This window comes from Erythrolamprus reginae, chromosome 11 (assembly GCF_031021105.1).
Source record: "Erythrolamprus reginae isolate rEryReg1 chromosome 11, rEryReg1.hap1, whole genome shotgun sequence".
NCBI lineage: Eukaryota > Metazoa > Chordata > Lepidosauria > Squamata > Dipsadidae > Erythrolamprus > Erythrolamprus reginae.
In genome coordinates, this window is record NC_091960.1 from 16,608,378 (window position 1) to 16,629,003 (window position 20,626).

At 42.5% G+C, this 20,626-nt stretch overlaps 1 protein-coding gene across 2 annotated transcripts in view; it reads right to left on the reverse strand.

Annotated features, from left to right (window-relative positions):
* PTPRU (protein tyrosine phosphatase receptor type U) overlaps positions 1-20,626 on the reverse strand; it is a 558,855-nt gene that overhangs the window by 219,660 nt on the left and 318,569 nt on the right. For both annotated transcript variants that reach the window (XM_070764504.1, XM_070764505.1), the window contains exon 8: positions 20,194-20,505. In XM_070764504.1, the coding sequence (XP_070620605.1) occupies positions 20,194-20,505 (312 nt within the window). The remainder of the gene's footprint in view (positions 1-20,193; positions 20,506-20,626) is intronic.

The following is a 20,626-nucleotide window of genomic DNA, read 5'->3' on the forward strand; positions in this document are numbered from 1 at the left end:
AGAAAGCAACCCTATTACCCTCTACACACAGAAGGAACAAAGTAAGTGAACTAAACAAACAAACACACAGCAGAATGTGGGAATCAAAAGACATAATTCACTGCTCTTAGCATCTTTCTGCATTGGGGTTGGTTCAGGGAAGGTGGCAGGGTCGTAAGGAGAATGGTATTCTCATTAAAGCTATTCTTCTCTTTATATTGTAATCATCAGCAAGGCATTAAGCTCCGGGGGCCAAGTTGAGAACTGTAATTTGCCTACCACAAGCAAGCAGAAGGTTAGCTAGGTATAAACTATAATTTCCGATGTAAAGAAAAGGTCTTTGTTTTTGTTTTGTTTATGTTTATGTTTCCAGGCTTTAAAGGTTTAAAAGTTCAGCACAAGACATGAGAATGGCATTTGCACAGATTAACTGGCTGAGGACCAACCTCATCTTACCTTAAGGACATCGCTCAAAATTAAATTTTCTGTCTTTTTAGCTAGGGGAAGCAATTAGGTAAACTCTAGCTTGAATTTTTTTCCCTGCTCCAGCCCCAGTAAGGTTCAAGGTTCTCCCATCTGAAATACACCTTCCTCAAAAGTAAACTATTACAACAAATGGATTGTTTTTTTAACATTTGAAAATCAAATCGGGCCTGCAGATGAAAAGGTCTAGAAACCCCTACAGGATATATTTTGGTCAATTATGGGGTTTTTTGCACTTATTCTGAAGGAAGGAAGGGGGAAGGAAAAGATGGGATGTCTAACAGGGAACAGAAAGGAGGCAGAAAGTTACTTAAGAGAGGAAAGAGGATCATTACAGAAGAATTTTTCGCCCAAGATGGGAGAAGTATGAGAAAGAGAGTACCTCCAACTTGATATCATTAAGTATAGGCTCTGTGGGGAAATTACTTCTAGGTTTTAAAGATTCTGTTACATTTCCCTACAAGTAATGAAGTAATACCCTGTTTCCCCCAAAATAAGACATTCCCTGATAATAAGCCCAATCAGACTTATTTTGAGTGTATGGTAATAAGGCCAAGTGCTTATTTCAAGGTTAAAAAAACCCCATAAGGCAGGGTCTTATTTTCCGGGAAACACATGTAATAATTTTTGGAATTATAATGGTTTCCTGAATTTGCAAGACACAACATAAAGAAGGGGAAAGGGAAGGTGTGGGGAGGGAAGGTAAAGAATCCTTTCCCTCCCAGAGTGGCGCAGTGGTTAGAATACAGTGCTGCAGGCTACTTCAGCTAACTGCTAGTGCTAGCTGTAGTTCAGCAGTTCAAATCTCACCACCGGCTCAAAGTGGACTAAGCCTTCCATCCTTCCGAGGTGGGTAAAATGAGGACCCAGATTGTGGGGGGACAATAGGCTGATTCTGTAAACCGCTTAGAGAGGGCTGTAAAAGCACTACGAAGTGGTATATAAGTTTAAATGCTATTGCTGTCCTTTTGCCTTTGAACAGATGTGGTCAAATTGTAACCAGAAAGATAAGGAAAGTATGCAGAGCATGGTTGCTGGCAATTTTCCTAATCCTTTCATAATAGGGTGACTTATTCTGAAGGAAGGAAGGAGGGAAGGAATAATTGGGAGGAATGAAGGAGGGGTCTTTGGAATGGAAGAATCAGCTGTTTTCCAATTGCTTTTCCTATAGGAATGTGCTGGGTGATTGGGGGAGTCTAGATCATTTTCCTTTGCCCCCTTGCTGAACCTGAAACTCTTCCAGCACCAAATTTGATCCCATTCGGTTCAGCTTTCAGAGTTATCCTTCTGATAGAGGATAAGGAGTGGAAAGAGAGGGGAAGAATGCAAGCAGAGCAAGGCTTCTGGAATGCTTTCCACCCACTTTATTAGCAACAGCCACAAGAGGCACTTGTATTGTCTCCTCTGTGCTGTAATGATGTCATGTGTTGAGTCTCTCTCTAAGCAGGGATGTCGGCTCTTTCTCCCCAAGGACTAGCCAGCATATGTGCAAGCATGGATGGATGGAGAGGCAGACAGACAGACAGACCAAGGGCCAAAGCCCTTTGCAACCCCCAACGTTCTGTTGGTTGGAAAGAATAAAAATAAGAGAATGTTTAGGTCAGGGATGGCGAACCTATGGCACAGGTGCCACAGGTGGCAGGCAGAGCCATTGCCCTAGCTCAGCTCCAACCTTCATGTGTGTGCTGGCCAGCTGATTTTTGGCTCACACAGAAGCTCTGGGAGGGCATTTTTGGCTTCCAGAGAGCCTCTAGAGGGATGGGGGGTGTTTTTACCCTCCCCCAGCTCCAGGGAAGCCTTTGGAGCTGGGGAGGGCAAAACACCAGCCTACTGGGCCCATCAGAAGTTGGGAAACAGGCTGTTTCTGCCCTCCAGGGGGAAGGCGGGGAAAGCTGTTTTCACCCTCCCCAGGCATTGGATTATGGGTGTGGGCACTCGCGCATGCGTGATAGCACAAGCTCTTTCGGCACCCGAAGAAAAAGAGATTTGCCATCACTGGTTTAGATCATCCCACAGATACAGTGGGTGTGAACCTGGCTTCATGAGATCATTCAATCTGAAAAAAACGAAAACCTCCCCATTTGGGTTTTGTGGTCTGGAAAAAAAGAATGTAAGCCTAACCTAAGACTATTTTGCTTTTTAAAAAGACCAGATAAAGAAATCAACCCCAAATTGCATTCGGAATTTCCCAACGTGGTCACTGAATTTTAACCATATAACCTGGGAGGCATAACATGAGGTCTGACAAGGGGCATGTATGCTGCAGACGATTCACCTTCCTATGGACACGTGAAGGTTTGTTTCTGTCTTTTTGTTGTAGATTGTCTCCTCTCTCAATTTCTCCCTGGGATCTTTAGTACACAACTCTCTTCAACAAGGACAAGATGCATCTCGACTATTGTCCCTGCCCCCCCCCATGCTTTTAAAATGCCTGAACATGAGACCCAAGAAATCACAAGCGCATACAGCCTGCTTTTCCACACCAGGCAACCGCTGGGAAATATTTTGAACTGTTGATAACCACTTGCAGGATAATTGGGTTTTTCTGGAAGCTCACTAATCAAAAGAGCATCCCACTGGCCTTTAAATCAGTGGAAGAAACCTGGGTGCAGAATGAATGAATAATAAGATACAGGAGATGGAACAAATCAGTGGCCCAATACTGCAAAGCCTGGGAACATGGGCAGTGAGCTTAGTAGTGAGAATTACGATGCTATAAGCATATATTTCCATTTTCTTAGGGGGAACCTCTGGAACAGAGGTGGGTTCTTCCTGGTTCGCACTGGTAGCAAATCGCTGGTTACATCACAGAGCTGATTCTGTCAGTGCTGTTTTGTGGACGCTGCCTTTTAATTTTTTTGGAATTTTTTTAAAAGAAAGCTGAGTTTCCGGCGTTGCACATGCACCGCCATCTTGTTTTTGGCTTTTAAAACATATATACACTGCTCAAAAAAATAAAGGGAACACTTAAACAACACAATATAACTCCAAGTAAATCAAACTTCTGTGAAATCAAACTGTGCATTTAGGAAGCAACACTGATTGATAATCAATTTAACATGTTGTTGTGCACATTCAAATTTGTACAGAACAAAGTATTCAATGAGAATATTTCATTCATTCAGATCTAAGATGTGTTATTTGAGTGTTCCCTTTTTTTCTGTCGGATCACCCTGGTATATTGAACAAGCGTCACAGCTCCTTTTTGCCTCTAGGCCCAACCCAGGGCCATTTCAAGGCAGTTAATTTATTCATAGTCGACAAACTATATTCTGTATGTATCACATGTTTTTGCTGAATTTTTGAAATTAAGGGAGACTCAGATAGCACTATTTCGGCCTTGTTCTAGCCTCATCAGCTAGCCATACCCTTACTGGGATTTGATCCTGAAGCTTTTGTCTTCTCTGCCTTAAAAGGCAGAAGCTACAAGATCAAATCCCAAATAGTGCTATCTTAGTCTCCCTTAATTTTAAAAATTCAGTGTGTGTATGTATGTATGTATGTATGTGTACATACATACATACATACATACATACATACATACATATGAAGGTCTTGGCATATTTGGGTTTCTTTCTGTGTAAGTTTATATGTATGTATGTATGTATGTATGTATGTATGTATGTATATATATTTGTTTTCGTAGATTTTCACGGGTATATGTATGTAGATTGTTCTGAGTTCGGGTTTTGCCCCGTGTAATATTTTGAGTGTCTATTCCATATTTACAGCAGCACGAAGCTTAAAACTTCAGCCTGATGATGGTGAATGTGATTTCACCAAAACGTCGCATAGACACTCAAAATATTACATGGGGCAAAACCCGAACTCAGAACAATCTACATATATATATTCAAATATATATATTCAAATATATATATATATATATGACGGTCTTGGTATATTTGGGTTTCTTCCCGTGTAGGATCCTAACTTCTCCATCATACCTGTACCCGTGAAAATCTACGAAAACACACACACACACACACACACACACACACACACACACACACACACACACATATATATATATATATATATATATATATATATATATATATATATATATTTGAATTTTCAGCACTGCACATGCGTGTGCATGCCCATAAGACACAGCCACGCAGCGCAGGAGGAAACAAACTGGTAGTGAGATAAGTTCGAACCCACCCCTGCTCTGGAAGATACCCTAATGGTTCAAAATTAGGAGATGTTTCTTGGAGATGTTGGTAAATTGGGAGAAAGGCATGGGTGAAAAATTGAGACCTCACATTTGTCTAAGTTCTCTGTTGAATCCCTTCTTGGAGAAGTTATTCACTTTCTACTCTAAATACCTATAACTAATCTCTGCCAAGGTTCAAATAAGATTCAATTATTTGGTGAGAAAAATTAAATGGGGGACGATCTGATTTGCTGTAAAATCCATGCAAATAAAGTATTTCCGCTTGATTTACAAACTAATTTAATCAGAAGCGGCTTGTCCTGCACAAAGCACTTATTAAATTATGGAAACCTTAGGGCAGATATATGTATTTGGGCAAGGAAACAGATGTACGGTCTTCATCTGTTCTCAGCGCTATGCAAATGCTCTGTTTTATTACAAATCTTTGTTATGCACCTGAGATTTTAAAAGCAGGAAGATACAAAGGAACCAATTTTTTTTTACACTACTCTGTCTGGTTTGCATTACTCAGTCAGGAGGCCACCATGCACTTCAACCATTACACTTCTCCAGCTTTTAAATGATAGTTATATTTAACCTTAACAAGATCATATGGTATTCCCAAATTAAGTTCTCAGCAACATAATCCCTACAAAGCAATTCAAATTTCTAAGAAACTCCCCAATGGTAATTACATTCTCAGTGCTACTAAAAACTGTCCTTGTTGCGCAGGAAATGGAGAAGAACATTGCACGGCGTATTTTGTCACATTCATATAGAAATCCAACATTCAGGAAAGGAGCCATTGCACATTCATTCCATGATTACTCCATGAGCATTAATCGAGAAATAGCTGCGGTTATGGCAACAAGTGGATAGACCAGCAATTCGATCTAGTGGTTAAGGCAGCAGATTAGAAGCTTGGAGACTGAGTTCTAGTCCTGTTTTAGCCATAAAAACCAATTGGGAGATTTTGGGCCATTCACCAGGAAGCTGTGAGTTCTAGTCCCACCTCAGGCACAAAAGTCAGCTGCCTGGATTACCAGGCAGGAGGCTATGACTAGTGCGAAAGTAGAGCCTTACAGTAGAGCGAAAGCACAGCTGGAGCTACTGAAAAAGGAAACAAGATAGAAACAGCTGGAACAATTATGGCAGTTAAAAACAGCAGGCAAAATTAATAGTTTAGGGGTGGAAATAGGTTAGGAATGCAGAGCCGGGCACAGCAAAAGCTGGCTAAATTCAAGTTCTGGATCTCAAGGAAAAAAAGAGTATTTTCAAGGACATCTCTAATATTACGTAAAGTTAAGTAGTTGCTTCCTAAAATTAGGTAACTGGTGTGTGGGGGGGGGGTACAGGATGGCAGCCAGGTGTTCCTGAAAAGAGGGAACTAAGTGCTGCATGACCAGACTCAAGCCTTTTAAACTAGATTGAGGACAATGACAGGTGCTGGTTAAGAGTTGATTCATAATAGCAGTGGTTCTCAACCTGGGAGTCGGGACCTCTTTGGGGATCGAATGACCATTTCACAGGAGTCTTACCCCAAGCATGAAAGCCATCAAATAAATAAGTAAGTACCGTATTTTTTGAAGCATAAGACGCACCTTTTTCCTCCCTAAAAGAGGTTGATAATTTGGATTTGTCTTCTACTCTGAATGTTGCTTTTTAAAGCCCTAACTAGCTGCTAACGATCTTCCTATCTTACATTGCAGGCTCTTTCATTGTTTCTCTCTGCGAAGAATGTTTTCCAAGCCCTAAGTCTTTGCAGTATTTTTTCCATTGCTCTACTTGCTTTGAATGTTTCTTTCGAGGTGCTAATGAGGTTCCCAGCTCTTACTGGCTTGCAAGCTCTTACATTGTTACTCTCTTTGAATAAGGTTTTTTTAAAGCCCTAACCAGGGGATAAAATAATGTGTGGCTAAGGATGCTAGCCAGATAAATACCTGGAAAGCATATTTCCTATTTTCCTCCCCAAAAACTAAGGTGTGCCTTATACTCCGAAAAATATGGTAAGTAAATTCTCTCTTTCAGCATTGCCTTTCTCTTTACCCTGTCTCACATTCCCCTTTTATTTCCTTCTGCCTTGTTCTCTGTAGCAGGCCAGGGCACCTGCTCTTCCCAATTGGTTTGAATTTCATGTTCTATAGTAGGACATCAAAGTTAAGTTTCCCAACGCTGTCTTTGGGCCAATCTCTGATGCATGAGCATGTGGTAAAAATAATAAGCAACATCCCACCATCAACAGTAATTAAAAAAAACCCACTTCAGCAAGTTTTGTTCCTTGAGGAGAATATCAGAGTATCAAAGCAATCCTGGACGTGGCTATTTGTAAGTCCAGATTGGTAAATGCATCCCATTCCTTTGAAGAGTCTCTGATTGTTTGGAGGAGGCCGAGCAGGGCAGCAGACAAGGGTCTACTAATGAGCCATTCAATTTCTTAATAGAAAATGCTTCTGTTATTTAAAGTTTTGGAACAACCTTTGGAAGATCAAATGACAGCCAAGATTCCCTTTTCTCCATACCATTGATCTCAGTGGGAAGTGAATAAACTAGGAAAGAGGATGGCCTCTGAGCAACTCAGCTTTTGAGCTGCCCAGCTAGAGCCAAAAAAATTGACAAAGTTTCCTGCAGTTAGCAGCCAGTTTGATGATGAAAGGGGCAGCCGAATGGGGGAAAGGGGCTCAGAGGAGTTTGTGTGTACCAGGATGAAGAGACCAGATTTAACTGGCACCCCACAAGGCCTTGCCTTCTTTTGTCTATAGAAATGTCCTGTTGCAAGTATTATTGCTCAAAGAACCACTGTCCCCATTTCTGTGGTTCCACCCAGAGGCTGTTAAAGTCAGGAAAGCGTTCTTTAATATTGAATGGAAGGGTTAATTTTATTCTGAGCTTTTGCTTTTTTAAAACTTTTTTTTTTTACATTCTGTTTTAGTGGTTCAACTTGTCTAAGCCACCTTGACTATTTAGGACGCCAGAGTATAAATCAAAAGAAAATAAATTCTGGTGACACTCCCGAGACTTATGGAAGCTAGTTTGGTATAGTGGTTAAAAGCATGAGGCTAGACAGCTGGAGACTGTGAGCTCCAGTCTTGCCTTGGGCAAAAAGCCAGCTGGACTTTGGACAAATTGCTGCTTCTCAAACTTAGGAAGACGGAAATGGGAAATCTTTTGAAAATCTTGCTCAGAAAATGGCATGAACTTGTTCAAGCAGTCACCAGGAGTCAAGAATGTCTCAAAAACACACAAAGAGAGGAGAGGGAAAGAGGGAGGAAGAGAGAGGAGAGGAGGGCTTATAATGAGCCAAACCAGTGATGGGCTCCTACAGGTACGGTTTTGATTTGTGTGTGTGTGTGTGTTCTTCCTTTCTGGGCTCTGGATATGTTTTTCCTATTGCAGTAAATGAGGTTGAATGTGTATAATTTTAGAAGAGCTGTGTGTGCGTGTATGTGTGTAGTAGATAATGTATATTTTTGTGTACCTGTGTGTAATATGTATGTGCACATATGGCATATATACATAGAATAAAATAGCATATTTTGGATGTTCAGTAATAGTAAATGGAAAGGGAAATTGTATCTCCTTGAGGCGAGGAGAGGCCAGGCACCCTAACCCTATCCCAAACCCTTGACGTGAGTGACGTCAAGTTGGCCACCTTTAAGCCAGTCACATGACCTTTAAACCACCACCCCAGTCACAAGATCATCAAGCCACTCCCACCTGGTCACATGGCTGGCAAGCCACACTCACAAAATAAGCCACACCCACAGTGTGGTAGTAAAAGATTTTGCAGCCCTTCACTGTGCAAAACAGCCTTACATACACCTAAGTGTACTCTATCTGTATATGTTAACTTTTTTGATTGAGAGAAAGAGAAAGAATTATAGAAAAGAGAAAGAAAATTTAGCACTTGCAGGAGGATTCTTTTTAAAAGTAATAAATCATCAAAAAGAGGGATTTCTGTTTGCTTCTGCCCTTCAGATCAAAGCAACTTTTCTAACCAATTACTTTTTATTTAAACATGAAAGAGGACTCAACAGTTTCTCAAAAGCATAAATTTCTAATGAGTTCCCTTGGACAGTAACAATATATGAGAAATGAAGTTTCATAATCCAGCCTTGGACAGGTTGATATTGCCACATTAAATAAATTGGATAGGCAGATAATTGAAACAGACATGTACAATTTACAGAATCACCCTGTTCAGACAAAGATGTATTGATCCCTGGAGAAACATAGACAGCACAGTAGATTAGACATCATATTCAACTCAAAGGCTAAGAAGAAAGCCTTGTTAATAAGAAAAACAGCTAGAGGCCTTACAGTAGAGCGAAAGCACAGCTGGAGCTACTGTAAAAAGAAACAAGATAGAAACAGCTGGAACAATTATGGCAGTTAAAAACAGCAGGCAAAATTAATAGTTTAGGGGTGGAAATAGGTTAGGAATGCAGAGCCGGGCACAGCAAAAGCTGGCTAAATTCAAGTTCTGGATCTCAAGAAAAAAATAAGAGTATTTTCAAGGACATCTCTAATATTAGGTAAAGTTAGGTAGTTGCTTCCTAAAATTAGGTAACTGGTGTGTGGGGGGGGGGACTAAGGGATGGCAGCCAGGTGTTCCTGAAAAGAGGGAACTAAGTGCTGCATGACCAGTCTCAAACCTTTTAAACTAGATTGTGACCTTCCAGGACAATGACAGGTGCTAGTTAAGAGTTGATTCATTATAGCAATGGTTCTCAACCTGGGAGTCGGGACCTCTTTGGGGGTCGAATGGCCATTTCACAGGGGTCGCCTAAGACTATGGGAAGAGACAAATTTCCCATGGTGTTAGGAACTAAAGCTTCTATTCTGGTGCCTTGGAACATATTTTTACAATCCGACCAATCAGGCGTTTACAGTTGGAGTGTCCCTCTGATCTTCCTGCCAATCAGATTAAAGCTCTGATGGGAGAATTGGAGCTAGACTTATGGTTGAGGGTCACAGCATTAGAAAGGTTGAGAACCTCTGCATCGTAGGAACAGAAAGTCGCTGTCGGGTGCAAACAACCAGCTCCACACATGGCTGTGAAGATTCTCAGTCATCCAGGTCGTAGTTGTCTCTGTGGTTAGGTTCCCCGTCAATTAGACAATATCGTTTGGTGGGGCCTAGGGGAATCAGCTCCCCACGGAGATTCATACTGCTCCCACCTTCCTGGCCTTTCGTAAGAGTCTGAAGACTCATTTATGCTGACAAGCCTGGGGTCATCACTACCCCCTGGCCGACGAATGTATCGTGCGCTTGCTGATTGAATGGGTATGAGAGCATTTATTTGGTTTTTCACATTTTTTAGATTAGATTTTAGATTATTAACTTTAATTACAGTGATCCCTCGATTTTCGCGGCTTCAAACTTCGCGAAACACTATACCACGGTTTTTCAAAAAATATTAATTAAAAAATACTCCACGGGTTTTTTTGCTATACCACGGTTTTTCCCACCCGATGACGTCATACGTCATCACCAAGAATCACTTCTGTCTCATTCTCTTTCTTTCCTGTCATTCTCTGCTTCAATCATTTTCTCATTTCTCTTTTTTCTCCCCTTTTTTCTATCATTTCTCTCTCTCTTCCTTCCACTCTTCTCTCTCTCTCTTTCTTCCTCTCTCTCACTCTCTTCCTTCCTCTCTCATCTATTTCTTTCCTTCTCTCTCTTTCTCTATCTCTCCCCCTCTTGCTCTCGAGCGGTGAGTGAGCGGCCGGGCGAATGGCGGGCAAACGGCGGGTGAGCAGGTGGGCGAGCGGCGAGCGAGCGGCTGGGCAGGTGGGCGGGCAAACGGGCGAGCGGCGAGTGAGCGGCCAGGCGAACGGCAGGTGGCCGGGCGAACGGCGGGTGGCCGGGCGAACGGCAGGCGGGCGAGCGTCGAACGGCAGGCGGGTGGGCGAACGGCGGGCAGGCGGGTGCTGGGGGGCGGGGGCAGCCGACATTCAAAGCAATCTTTGTCGGCTTCCGCACTTTCGTCGTTCCCTGCCCTAATTTCAAGCCCGGCTCCTTGTGCTGCCTTGAAAAAGGGTCCGTGGGGGTAGTTTTTGGCTGTCCATAGCCAAAAATGGTGTTTTTACTTCCACGCCGCTATATCGCGGAAAATCAATTTTCGCGGGAGGTCTCGGAATGTAACCCCCGCGAAAATCGAGGGATCACTGTAATTGGATTTGGGTGTACACTGTTCCTTACATGTTGTAAGCTCCTCCTTTTATTTAATAAATAAATAAATAATAAAGGTGCTTTGTCAAAAGACAACCAGGCTATTTTTCCCATGGTTTTGCTTCTCATCCAAGAAGTGTCATCAGTTCTGGTAGGATGGTGGGGGCTATGGAGGGTTTAGTTCTGATAGGATGGGAGGGTTGGTAGGATCACATTTCTTTGCAGTCATCCGTTCTTAGTACAGTCCACATTCTGGATAGAGAGGGCCATTGATTGGAAAGAGGGGTAAAAGAGGCCATTTGTGTTAACACTGAGCAGCAATCTCTCAACAGAGGGGTAGGGATATAGGACACCGCCTATCTCCTATCTACAATGTCCTTCCCTCAGTTCCAAGGAGATTCCATTCCCATTTGCACTCTGATAAAGGTGACTCTCTTGGCACAGGAAAGACCCCAAGTGGCCTGAAGAGTTATCAGGGACAGTTGCTAAGACCAGATGACTGCAAAGCAATATGATCCTTCGAAAGGAAGGCAGGAAGCAAAACCTTGCAAGAGGATGTGTATGCGAGAGAGATTTCAGCCATTTTTTTTGCTTCCGTTCATGCGTGGAAGCAAAAAATTGGCGAAATCTCACACACGCGCACGTCCTCTCACAAGATTTTGCTTCCTGCACATGTGCAGAAGGCAAATCTCACCGCTCCATTTTCACTATCACTGTGGCGGCGCCCTCCCCCACCCCCCCGGTTCTGGTAGGAACTCGATACTAATCCTTCCAACCCTCCCCTCCCTCTCCTGCCAGAACTAAGCGTTCTATAGCCCCCACCATCCTGCCAGAACTGGTGAAGCTTCTGAAATGAGAAGTGAAATGTCTTCTTCTTCAATGGAAAAAAAAACAGTCCAGTTGCCTTTTGAAAAAGCACCTTTGAAACAGATCTACATGTGCCTTGTTTAAGCTATTTTTTCTATATTCTGCCTATAATACAGGAATTTCCCAATACTGCTTGCCTTCCCTTGGGAACAGATATATGAGGTTCCATGGAGCTTAGGGGAAGGGGCCATCAGTCCTGTATCTCTTGCAACTGTGCCATGATTCAATGATAATTCCCTGCTTGAGTCCTCCTCCTCCCATGCCTAGCTGGGTGTTTCCCAGCAGCTACATATGCAACCAAATATTTTGACTCAAGCAGCAAAATTGCTGAAATCAGGTCTGTGTGGTATCTTGTGGACAGTTATTCATGCATCTCTTGACATTCAAATAATCAGATAGCTATCTAATCAGCTCCATTTCAGCCTAGGAACACTAGCAGTTAAACCTTCTATTGGCCACCACAAGCAAACAAGCTTGTTTGTTTGTTTGAACATGTTTGTTCATAGCACAAGCAAGAGATGAAGCTGATCTGGAAATCTTTATAATCCTTCTGGATGAGAGGAAGCTCAAGCGACAGACTGCTTGAGTGGCAGAGACCGTACTACTTCCCAGATGTTGACCTACCCTACAGTCATCAAATGGAATGGCAACACAATATTTTTTTAAATTGTTCAAAGCCTGGTGCCTCTCAAAAAAGACTGACTACAGCAAGGGAGTCAAACTCAAGGCCTGTGGGGCAGATTGGCCCACGGGGTGCTTAGATCTCGCCCATGAGGCCACCCTAGAAACAGCAAAGTATCAGCCTGCAGTGCCTCTGCCAGCAAAAATTGAGCTGGTAAATGCTGCTTGCAGCCCTCCTGAGCTCCATCATGACTGACAGGGGGTTGCAGGAGGCCACCACAGCCCAAAATGGAATGGATGAGGGCCCCCGGTGGCACCCCCAAGGTACGTTTTCACTGGAAGAGAGGGTTGCAGAAAGCTGGTGCAGCCGAAAATGGAGCTTGGGAGCCCGTTTTCGCTGGCAGAGCGCTGGGGCCGCCACAGGCATCCCCAACATGAGTGACGTCGAGTTGGCCACACCCACACTGGCTGTTTTGTTGACAGGCAGGCTGCAGCTGACAGGAACGAGGTGGACTAGGTGATTCTCACAGCAAGCTTTATTTCAGCACAGAAACACACAAATAGGGAACAGCAGCTTGACAGCTCCCTTTCATAGTGGAGCTGTCAAGTCCTTAACCAATAGAAGGGCTTCCTTTTCCCACTTGCTGGCTGCCTGTGTCTGACAGCTGGCACAGACACAAAAGCGAGGACTTAGCACCGGCTATGCCCTCCCAGCAAGGTCAAATACAACCCTCAATGAAATTGAGTTTGACACCCCTGGACTAGAGTGACCTATTCATGACAGAGATGTGCCCCTCACAGTGACTGCAGCAGAACACAACTTCCAGCCTCTGTGTGTACATTTCCAACTGCAAAGGCATTTGACCATGCCCACTGCCAGCATCTGAGCCTGCTCATGCTCTATGCATGTGTTATGAACCAGGGTTGGGCTCTTACTTATTTTGCTGCTGATTCGCTTCATCCCATGCCGCATGGCTGTGTACACAGAAGCCAATAAACAGAGAGAGAGAGATAGAGAGAGACAGACAGACAGAGACACAGAGAGATAGAGACAGGGAGAGACAGGGAGAGATAAAGACAGAGAGATAGAGAGAGACAGAGAGAGAGAGAGAGAGAGAGAGAGAGAGAGAGAGAGAGAGAGAGAGAGAGAGAGAGAGAGAGAGAGAGAGAGAAACAGATAGACAGAGAGACAGAGACAGAGGGAAAAAATTTAAAAGATGGTGGCCACAACCGGCACTGACAGAACCACCTTCATGATGTCACCACCAGTTTACTACTGGTTCTAAAGAACTGGTTAGAACTGGTAGGAACCCACCTCTGTTATGAGCTATACACAAAGTAGTTCCAGAGAAATGTGAGCATTATTAAAATTAAGCCCACTAATATCCTCTCTCCAATTGAGTCTTTAGCAGTAACAAGCTCTTCCAGGTTAATTGCTAATACTTAAAGCTGAAACAGAAATGTGGAGATTAATTACAATGTAACCTGGAATTGTAAAGTCTTATGATAAGGCTCTGAATGAAAACCTAAACAATTCTCCTGTGATTAATGTTGGCATTTACTCTGAACTTTTAAAGTAGAGTTAATTGCAAATGATGGGAGAAACACAGAAGGTCTGTGCTCAACCACCACCCTAAAGTCTATGAACGATGTTGCAGTAACATCCTTTCAGCAGACAAACAGGACCTTCTTCCAAATAATGATGCTTAAATATTCAATAGTAGCAACTGATGCTTCTCACTGTGCTAAGCAGAAGAGAAACAAGAGGTTTAGACTAAACAGTGTCAATAGTGGAGAACATGGTTCTCCAACATCATACTACAGCATTTCCAAATATAATACGGGTTAGGAGGGGCATAATACAGAGATACAGAGATAGAACCTCTGAGATTTAATCCTTCCACTTTCCAATTCAGCTTTCTAAGCAACCAAGACAAGGTCAGCTGAGGGAGGGAAGAAAGTAAACTCACAGTGCAATGCATAAAAACACATATTTTAGATTAAATGCTTTCAATTTAAATGCTAATTCTGGCACATTTTTGTTCCCTTTAGTGCACAGAGTGATTCAGAAACTGGATGGAAATTATTTCTGAAGGTGTGCAATGTAAAAATGACCAGAAATAAAGTAGCCTACACATTGAAAGAATGATTCCAGCCAGAAATTCAACTACTTGGTGGCATCAAAATACTGAGATACAAACGATGTTAGAGCCTCATTTCATGAGTAATCATCACTGATGCTTTTCCAGTATTGGTATTCATTACGTCCATGTCTTTTGGTCTCTAAACAATGAATGATTAAAGATACATAAGGCAATGGGTCCAGATGGCATCCACCCCAGAGTTCTTAAAGAACTCAGATCTGTCATTGCTACCCCCCTGACTGATTTGTTTAACCAATCCCTGTTAACAGGAGATGTTCCTGAGGATTGGAGAATGGCCAGGGTTGTGCCTATCCACAAGAAGGGCAGTAGAGAAGAAGCTGGTAACTACAGGCCAGTTAGCTTGACATCAGTTGTAGTTAAAATGATGGAGACTCTACTCAAAAAGAGGATAAATCAGCACCTAAAAAACAATAACTTATTCGACCCAAATCAGCATAGAGACAAATCACTGAAGACAAATCATGTCAGACTAATGACTCTAGATGACTCTAAAGTGTGCAATAGGGTTGATATTCCTGGAGGCGTCTATAATATGGTAAATGATTTAGCTTTACTAGATAAATGGTCAAAGCAATGGAAACTGCAGTTTAATGTTTCCAAATGTAAAATAATGCACTTGGGGAAAAGGAATCCTCAATCAGAGTATTGTATTGGCAGTGCTGTGTTAGCAAATCTTCAGAAGAGAAGGATTTAGGGGTAGTGATTTCTGACAGTCTCAAAATGGGTGAGCAGTGCAGTCAGGCGGTAGGGAAAGCAAGTAGGATGCTTGGCTGCATAGCTAGAGGTATAACAAGCAGGAAGAGGGAGATTATGATCCCACTATATAGAGTGCTGGTGAGACCACATTTGGAATACTGTGTTCAGTTCTGGAGACCGCACCTACAAAAAGATATTGACAAAATTGAATAGGTCCAAAGACGGGCTACAAGAATGGTGGAAGGTCTTAAGCATAAAACATATCAGGAAAGACTTAATGAACTCAATTTGTATAGTCTGGAGGACAGAAGGAAAAGGGGGGACATGATTGAAACATTTAAATATGTTAAAGGGTTAAATAAGGTCCAGGAGGGAAGTGTTTTTAATAGGAAAGTGAACACAAGAACAAGGGGACACAATCTGAAGTTAGTTGGGGGAAAGATCAAAAGCAACGTGAGAAAATAATATTTTACTGAAAGAGTAGTAGATCCTTGGAACAAACTTCCAGCAGACGTGATAGATAAATCCACAGTAACTGAATTTAAACATGCCTGGGATAAACATATATCCATCCTAAGATAAAATACAGAAAATAGTATAAGGGCAGACTAGATGGACTATGAGGTCTTTTTCTGCCGTCAGACTTCTATGTTTCTATGTTTCTATGATTTCCTGGATGAGATCTGTTGATGACTGTCAACAGAAACAACCAAACAACTAATGAATGGTTGACTTACAACCAACCATTTAACAGCCATTTAAAGTTAAGATGGTACTGGGGGAAAAAGACTTATGACTGGCTTTCATATTTACCTGAATCCCCATGGTCATGTGATCAAAAACTGGATGCTTGACAACTGGCATGTACTTATGTTGCAATGTCCTAGAGCAGTGATGGTGAACCTATGGCACTGGTGCCACAGGTGGCACGCAAATCCATATCTGCTGGCACATGAGCCGTTGCCCTACCTGATCTCCAAGGTGCATGTGTGTGCCGACCAGCTGATTTTTGGCTCGCACAGAAGCCCTGGGAGGGTGTTTTTGGCTTCCAGAGAGCCTCTGGGAAGATGGGAGGGGTTTTTACCTTGCTCCAGCTCCAGGGAAGCCTTTGGAGCCTGGGGAAGGCGACACATTAGCCTACTGGACCCACCAGAAGTTGGGAAACAGGCCGTTTCCATCCTCCAGAAGGCCTCCAGAGGGCAGGGGAAACTGTTTTTACCCTTCCCCCGAGTCATTGAATTATGGGTATGGGCACTCATGCATGCGTGATAGCGCGTGCGCATGCTCTTTCGGCCCCCAAGGAAAAAAAGGTTCACCATCACTGTCTTAGAGTCATGTGATCGCCTCTCCAGCCCTCTTCTAACAAGTGAAGTCAACAGAGAGACGCCAGATTCACTTAACAAAGTGATGTAATTCACTTCATTATAATTCACTAGTGATTTGCATAATAACTGTGGCAGAAAAGATTTGTAAAATGGGCAGAACTCACTTAACAATCTCCTAGCTTAGCAGTGGGTAAAGTGCAGTACTGCAGGCTCCTTCTGCTGATTATTGACTGCTTGCAATTTGGCCAATTGAATGTCACCAGTCTCAAGGTTGACTCAGCCTTCCATCCTTCCAAGGTGAGTAAAATGAGGATCCAGAGTGTTGGGAGCAATATGCTGAATCTATAAACCTCTTAGAGAGGGCTGTAAATAACTGTGGAGTGGTATATAAGTCTAAGTGCTATTGCCATTAGCAATGGAAATTTTGGGCTCAAATGTGGTCATAAACTGAGGACTATTGGTATATATGGGATAATCAATGCAGCTGCTTTGAAAGAACCACCAGAGGAATGTCCATCAAGGGCCAGGCCCCATCTGTTAATAAAAATATCCTTTGCAAAAGGCAACAATGCTTATTCAGGCCCGAAGTAATAAATGACTACACAAAAGACCTCAGAGAGAAACTGACATTAAGGCTTTTGGTCATCATTAGTATTTACCAGGGAGAGATGTGTTGAGCTTAATTAATTGGTATGAAGCCTGTGAATAAAAGTCAGCAGCTGATGATAACATAATTGGAATAATTGCCATTGTTATTAAATCTCCAGTCTGTGTTGCCAAAGGATGAAGAATAAACAGTATTCTCTGAGGAGAAATATTTGGACTCTCCCAAAATAGAAAAAGCCAAGGAAGGATTTTACTCTTGTCAATCTTAAACAGTTTTAACAGGGTTTTATATCCTGGTTTTATGGTGTTGAAATCCACACAATCACTCAAAAGTGAGATGAGCAGTGTATACATTTAGTTAATAAACAAATAAATAAATAAATAAATTGTCCATTCGTCCGATTTTCATTTCTGGATGGGAATCTATACAGAATAATTCTTGGTTGAAGACATCCACTTTCAGGGGAAATAGAATTTCTTAATATTCAGTGCTATGTTCATTATCCAATTTATTCCTTACAGCACAAGCCTTCTACTTGCAGAAGGGAGGAAGACTGAAGGACGCTGAGGGGATTTATTTTTTCCTCATCATAAAGAAAGCATTCAAAATTGTTGACTTCCCTCATCTTGCAGCGTGAAATGGTTTGACATGTCTTTTCCTCCATGCTCTGTTCCTGTGCTGGTAAGCTAGACTTTATCGTAATCCCCTTTTCACATCCATCCCTATCTGAGGGCAACGGTTTGTCAAGTTCAGATATCCTTCCACTCAAGTAACCAAAGGAGAGTTGAGCAGCTGCCATGTCCTCCAGTTTGTCTCCACCACTCCTATCTTCTTCCTCCTTCCACACCGCCTCACAATTGATGCTTACATTTCAAACTGCCTCTTGTCTTTGGGTGCTCACCATGAGATCAATCAAAGAAACAGAACCGAGAGGAGAAAAGAACAATAATCAGCCGGTTTCATGCATGTCTAAATGAGGCCTAGTGGTAACCATGGCAACCGCAATGAAATGCTATCCGGTATAATCTCTTGTTTCTGCCACTCCTCATCGACAAGGTTGCCTGGAATGAACAGACTCATTCAACATAAAAGCATGAAACTCAGAAGAACGGATGTTTTGAACCCTAAATGTTGATAAGATATCCGGGCAAAGTCCTCTGGTTGTTGAAAAGGACCATACAACTACTCGATGTTTAAAAATAGCTTGCCAGAAGTCTATTGTATTGTTCTGAACTCCCATTTAATTTCCTTCCTTCTCAGCCCTCCATCTCAAATATTTATACTTTGTTTCATCGACAATGTTTGCTATAACTAAAAACAGAATGAAACCATCCATTAAAAAAAACCCCAACCAGATTGCCAAACAGAGACCGTTCGGGGTCCCACAGAGTCGGCCTCCTCCAGGTCCCATCATCCAGGCAATGTCGTCTGGCGGGGCCTAAGGGAAGGGTCTTCTCTGTGGCAGCCCCAGCCCTTTGGAACCAACTCCCTCCAAAGATTCATTCCACCCCCATCCTCCTGGCCTTTCACAAGGCCCCGAAGACCCATTCTTGCTGGCAGGCATGGGGGGCCGTGAGTGTTAAAAATAACTCCAGCCGATGTTATGAATGGCTAATTGGATGGATGTGGATGAGTGTATTTTTTATGAAAAATTGGGTTTTTAGAATTTTAGAATTTTTAAATATTAGATTAGATCAACTGCCCTGAGTCAGTTGAGAAGGGCGGCATAGAAATCAAATAGACAGACAGACAGACAGACAGACAGACAGACAGACAGACAGACAGACAGACAGACAGATAGATAAGGTGGTAAGGCCAAGGACATAAATGAGGGAAGGAAAAAACCCTTGTTTCTATTTTCTCCACTATTTATGTTCTTTCCTCTGCTAATGAAGCAACTCACAACTTTGGATATCTTCCAAACAGAAATAAGCTAGACAAAAGTCTCACACATTCATCCGATTCTAATTTAGCAGGTATAGTTTTCTCCCAGAATGGAGCAGATCTTGTTCAACCTGTTTTACCATGTCTCTAATTTAGCATTACTATTACAGTTGAATGTACTGTGATGGAACCTCAGACATCCCAAATCTTTCTGTTCAGTGAAAAGTTAACAGGATCTTTGTTTTCTCCAAATGAGCAGTCAGATGCCTATTTTCACAGATATCACATAAAATCACACATTCCAATTTTTCCCTTCTCCTCACTGAAGAAATGTGCAAATATTTTGCTCATGTAAGTAAAATGTATATATACGTGTATACATGCATATACAAAGAGAGAGAAAGAGACAAAGAGACAGAGATATACACACACAGAGGGAGTGGGAGAAAGAAAGGGAGAAGGAGAGGGAGAGGGACAGAGGGAGAGAGGGGGGGAGGGAGAGAGAATGAGAGAACACAGTGGTACTTCTACTTAAGAACTTTGGTGGTACCTCTACTTAAAAACACCTCTACTTAAGAACTTTTTTAGATAAGAACCAGGTGTTCAAGATTTTTTTGCCTCTTCTTAAGAACCATTTTCTACTTAAGAACCCGAGCCCATAAAATTTTCCCAGGCAATTTGAGAGCAGCATGAAGGCCTGGCCAGTTTCCTGCCATTCCCCCTTTAATCCCGGCCATCTCGGGGTTTTCTGGGCTGCCAGAGGAGCCTTTCGGTGGCGCTTAAGGAGGCTTTGGCACTCCAGAGCGAACAAAGCATTTTCCTTTCTCTAGACGCTTGGAGAGGAAAGAAACCTCTGCCAGCACCCAGAGAAAAGAAACACTCCCTTCACTCTGGGCAGCGACTGTCCTCCTCTTCTTCTTCCTCCTCCTCCTCCCACCCAAATTCCGAGCTTATATTTCTTTCCTAATGGGTTTGCACGCATTCTTTGCTTTTACATTGATTCCCATGGGAAAAACTGCTTCTAGTTACAAACTTTTTTTTCTACTTAAGAACCTGGTCATGGAATGAATTAAGTTCTCAAGTAGAGGTACTACTGTATTTCATTTTACTTGTCCAACTGCCCAAATAATTTGATGAGAATGCTCATCATCCTCATCAAATTATGTTGCACTTCACAGATGTTCAGATACTTAGAAAGGTATAAATGTTAGATGCTAACTGAGATACAAAACTCACCATCTTCATCAGTCTGAAATATCATCTCTTTGCCTTCTTTCCGGCCTTCAGGATTAGACAAAATGAGCTTGACATGGACATTTTTATAAGGCAGAAGGTTCTTGATGGTGTAATGGTTGGTACCATGCTCCATCTTCACACATTCGCGAAAGGTCTGGTTATTATGGCCGGTGCCTACAGCATAGCGATAGCAGAGTGTGACAGTATATGTGTGACAGCGTGTCAGGTTGTAACCCAAAGGTTCCCACTGAAGGATCAGCTGCCTGGATTGGATCTCTGCAAAGGCAAGGCCTTTGGGGGCCCTCATGGGTTCTGCAAAAAGAGATGGAGAAAGAAGAAAAAAAGCAAAAATCAGTAACTATCAGAACACCTGGAAATGACAATACTTTGTCAACTACTGGTGAAAAAGAATGCCAAGAATGAAAAGATGTGA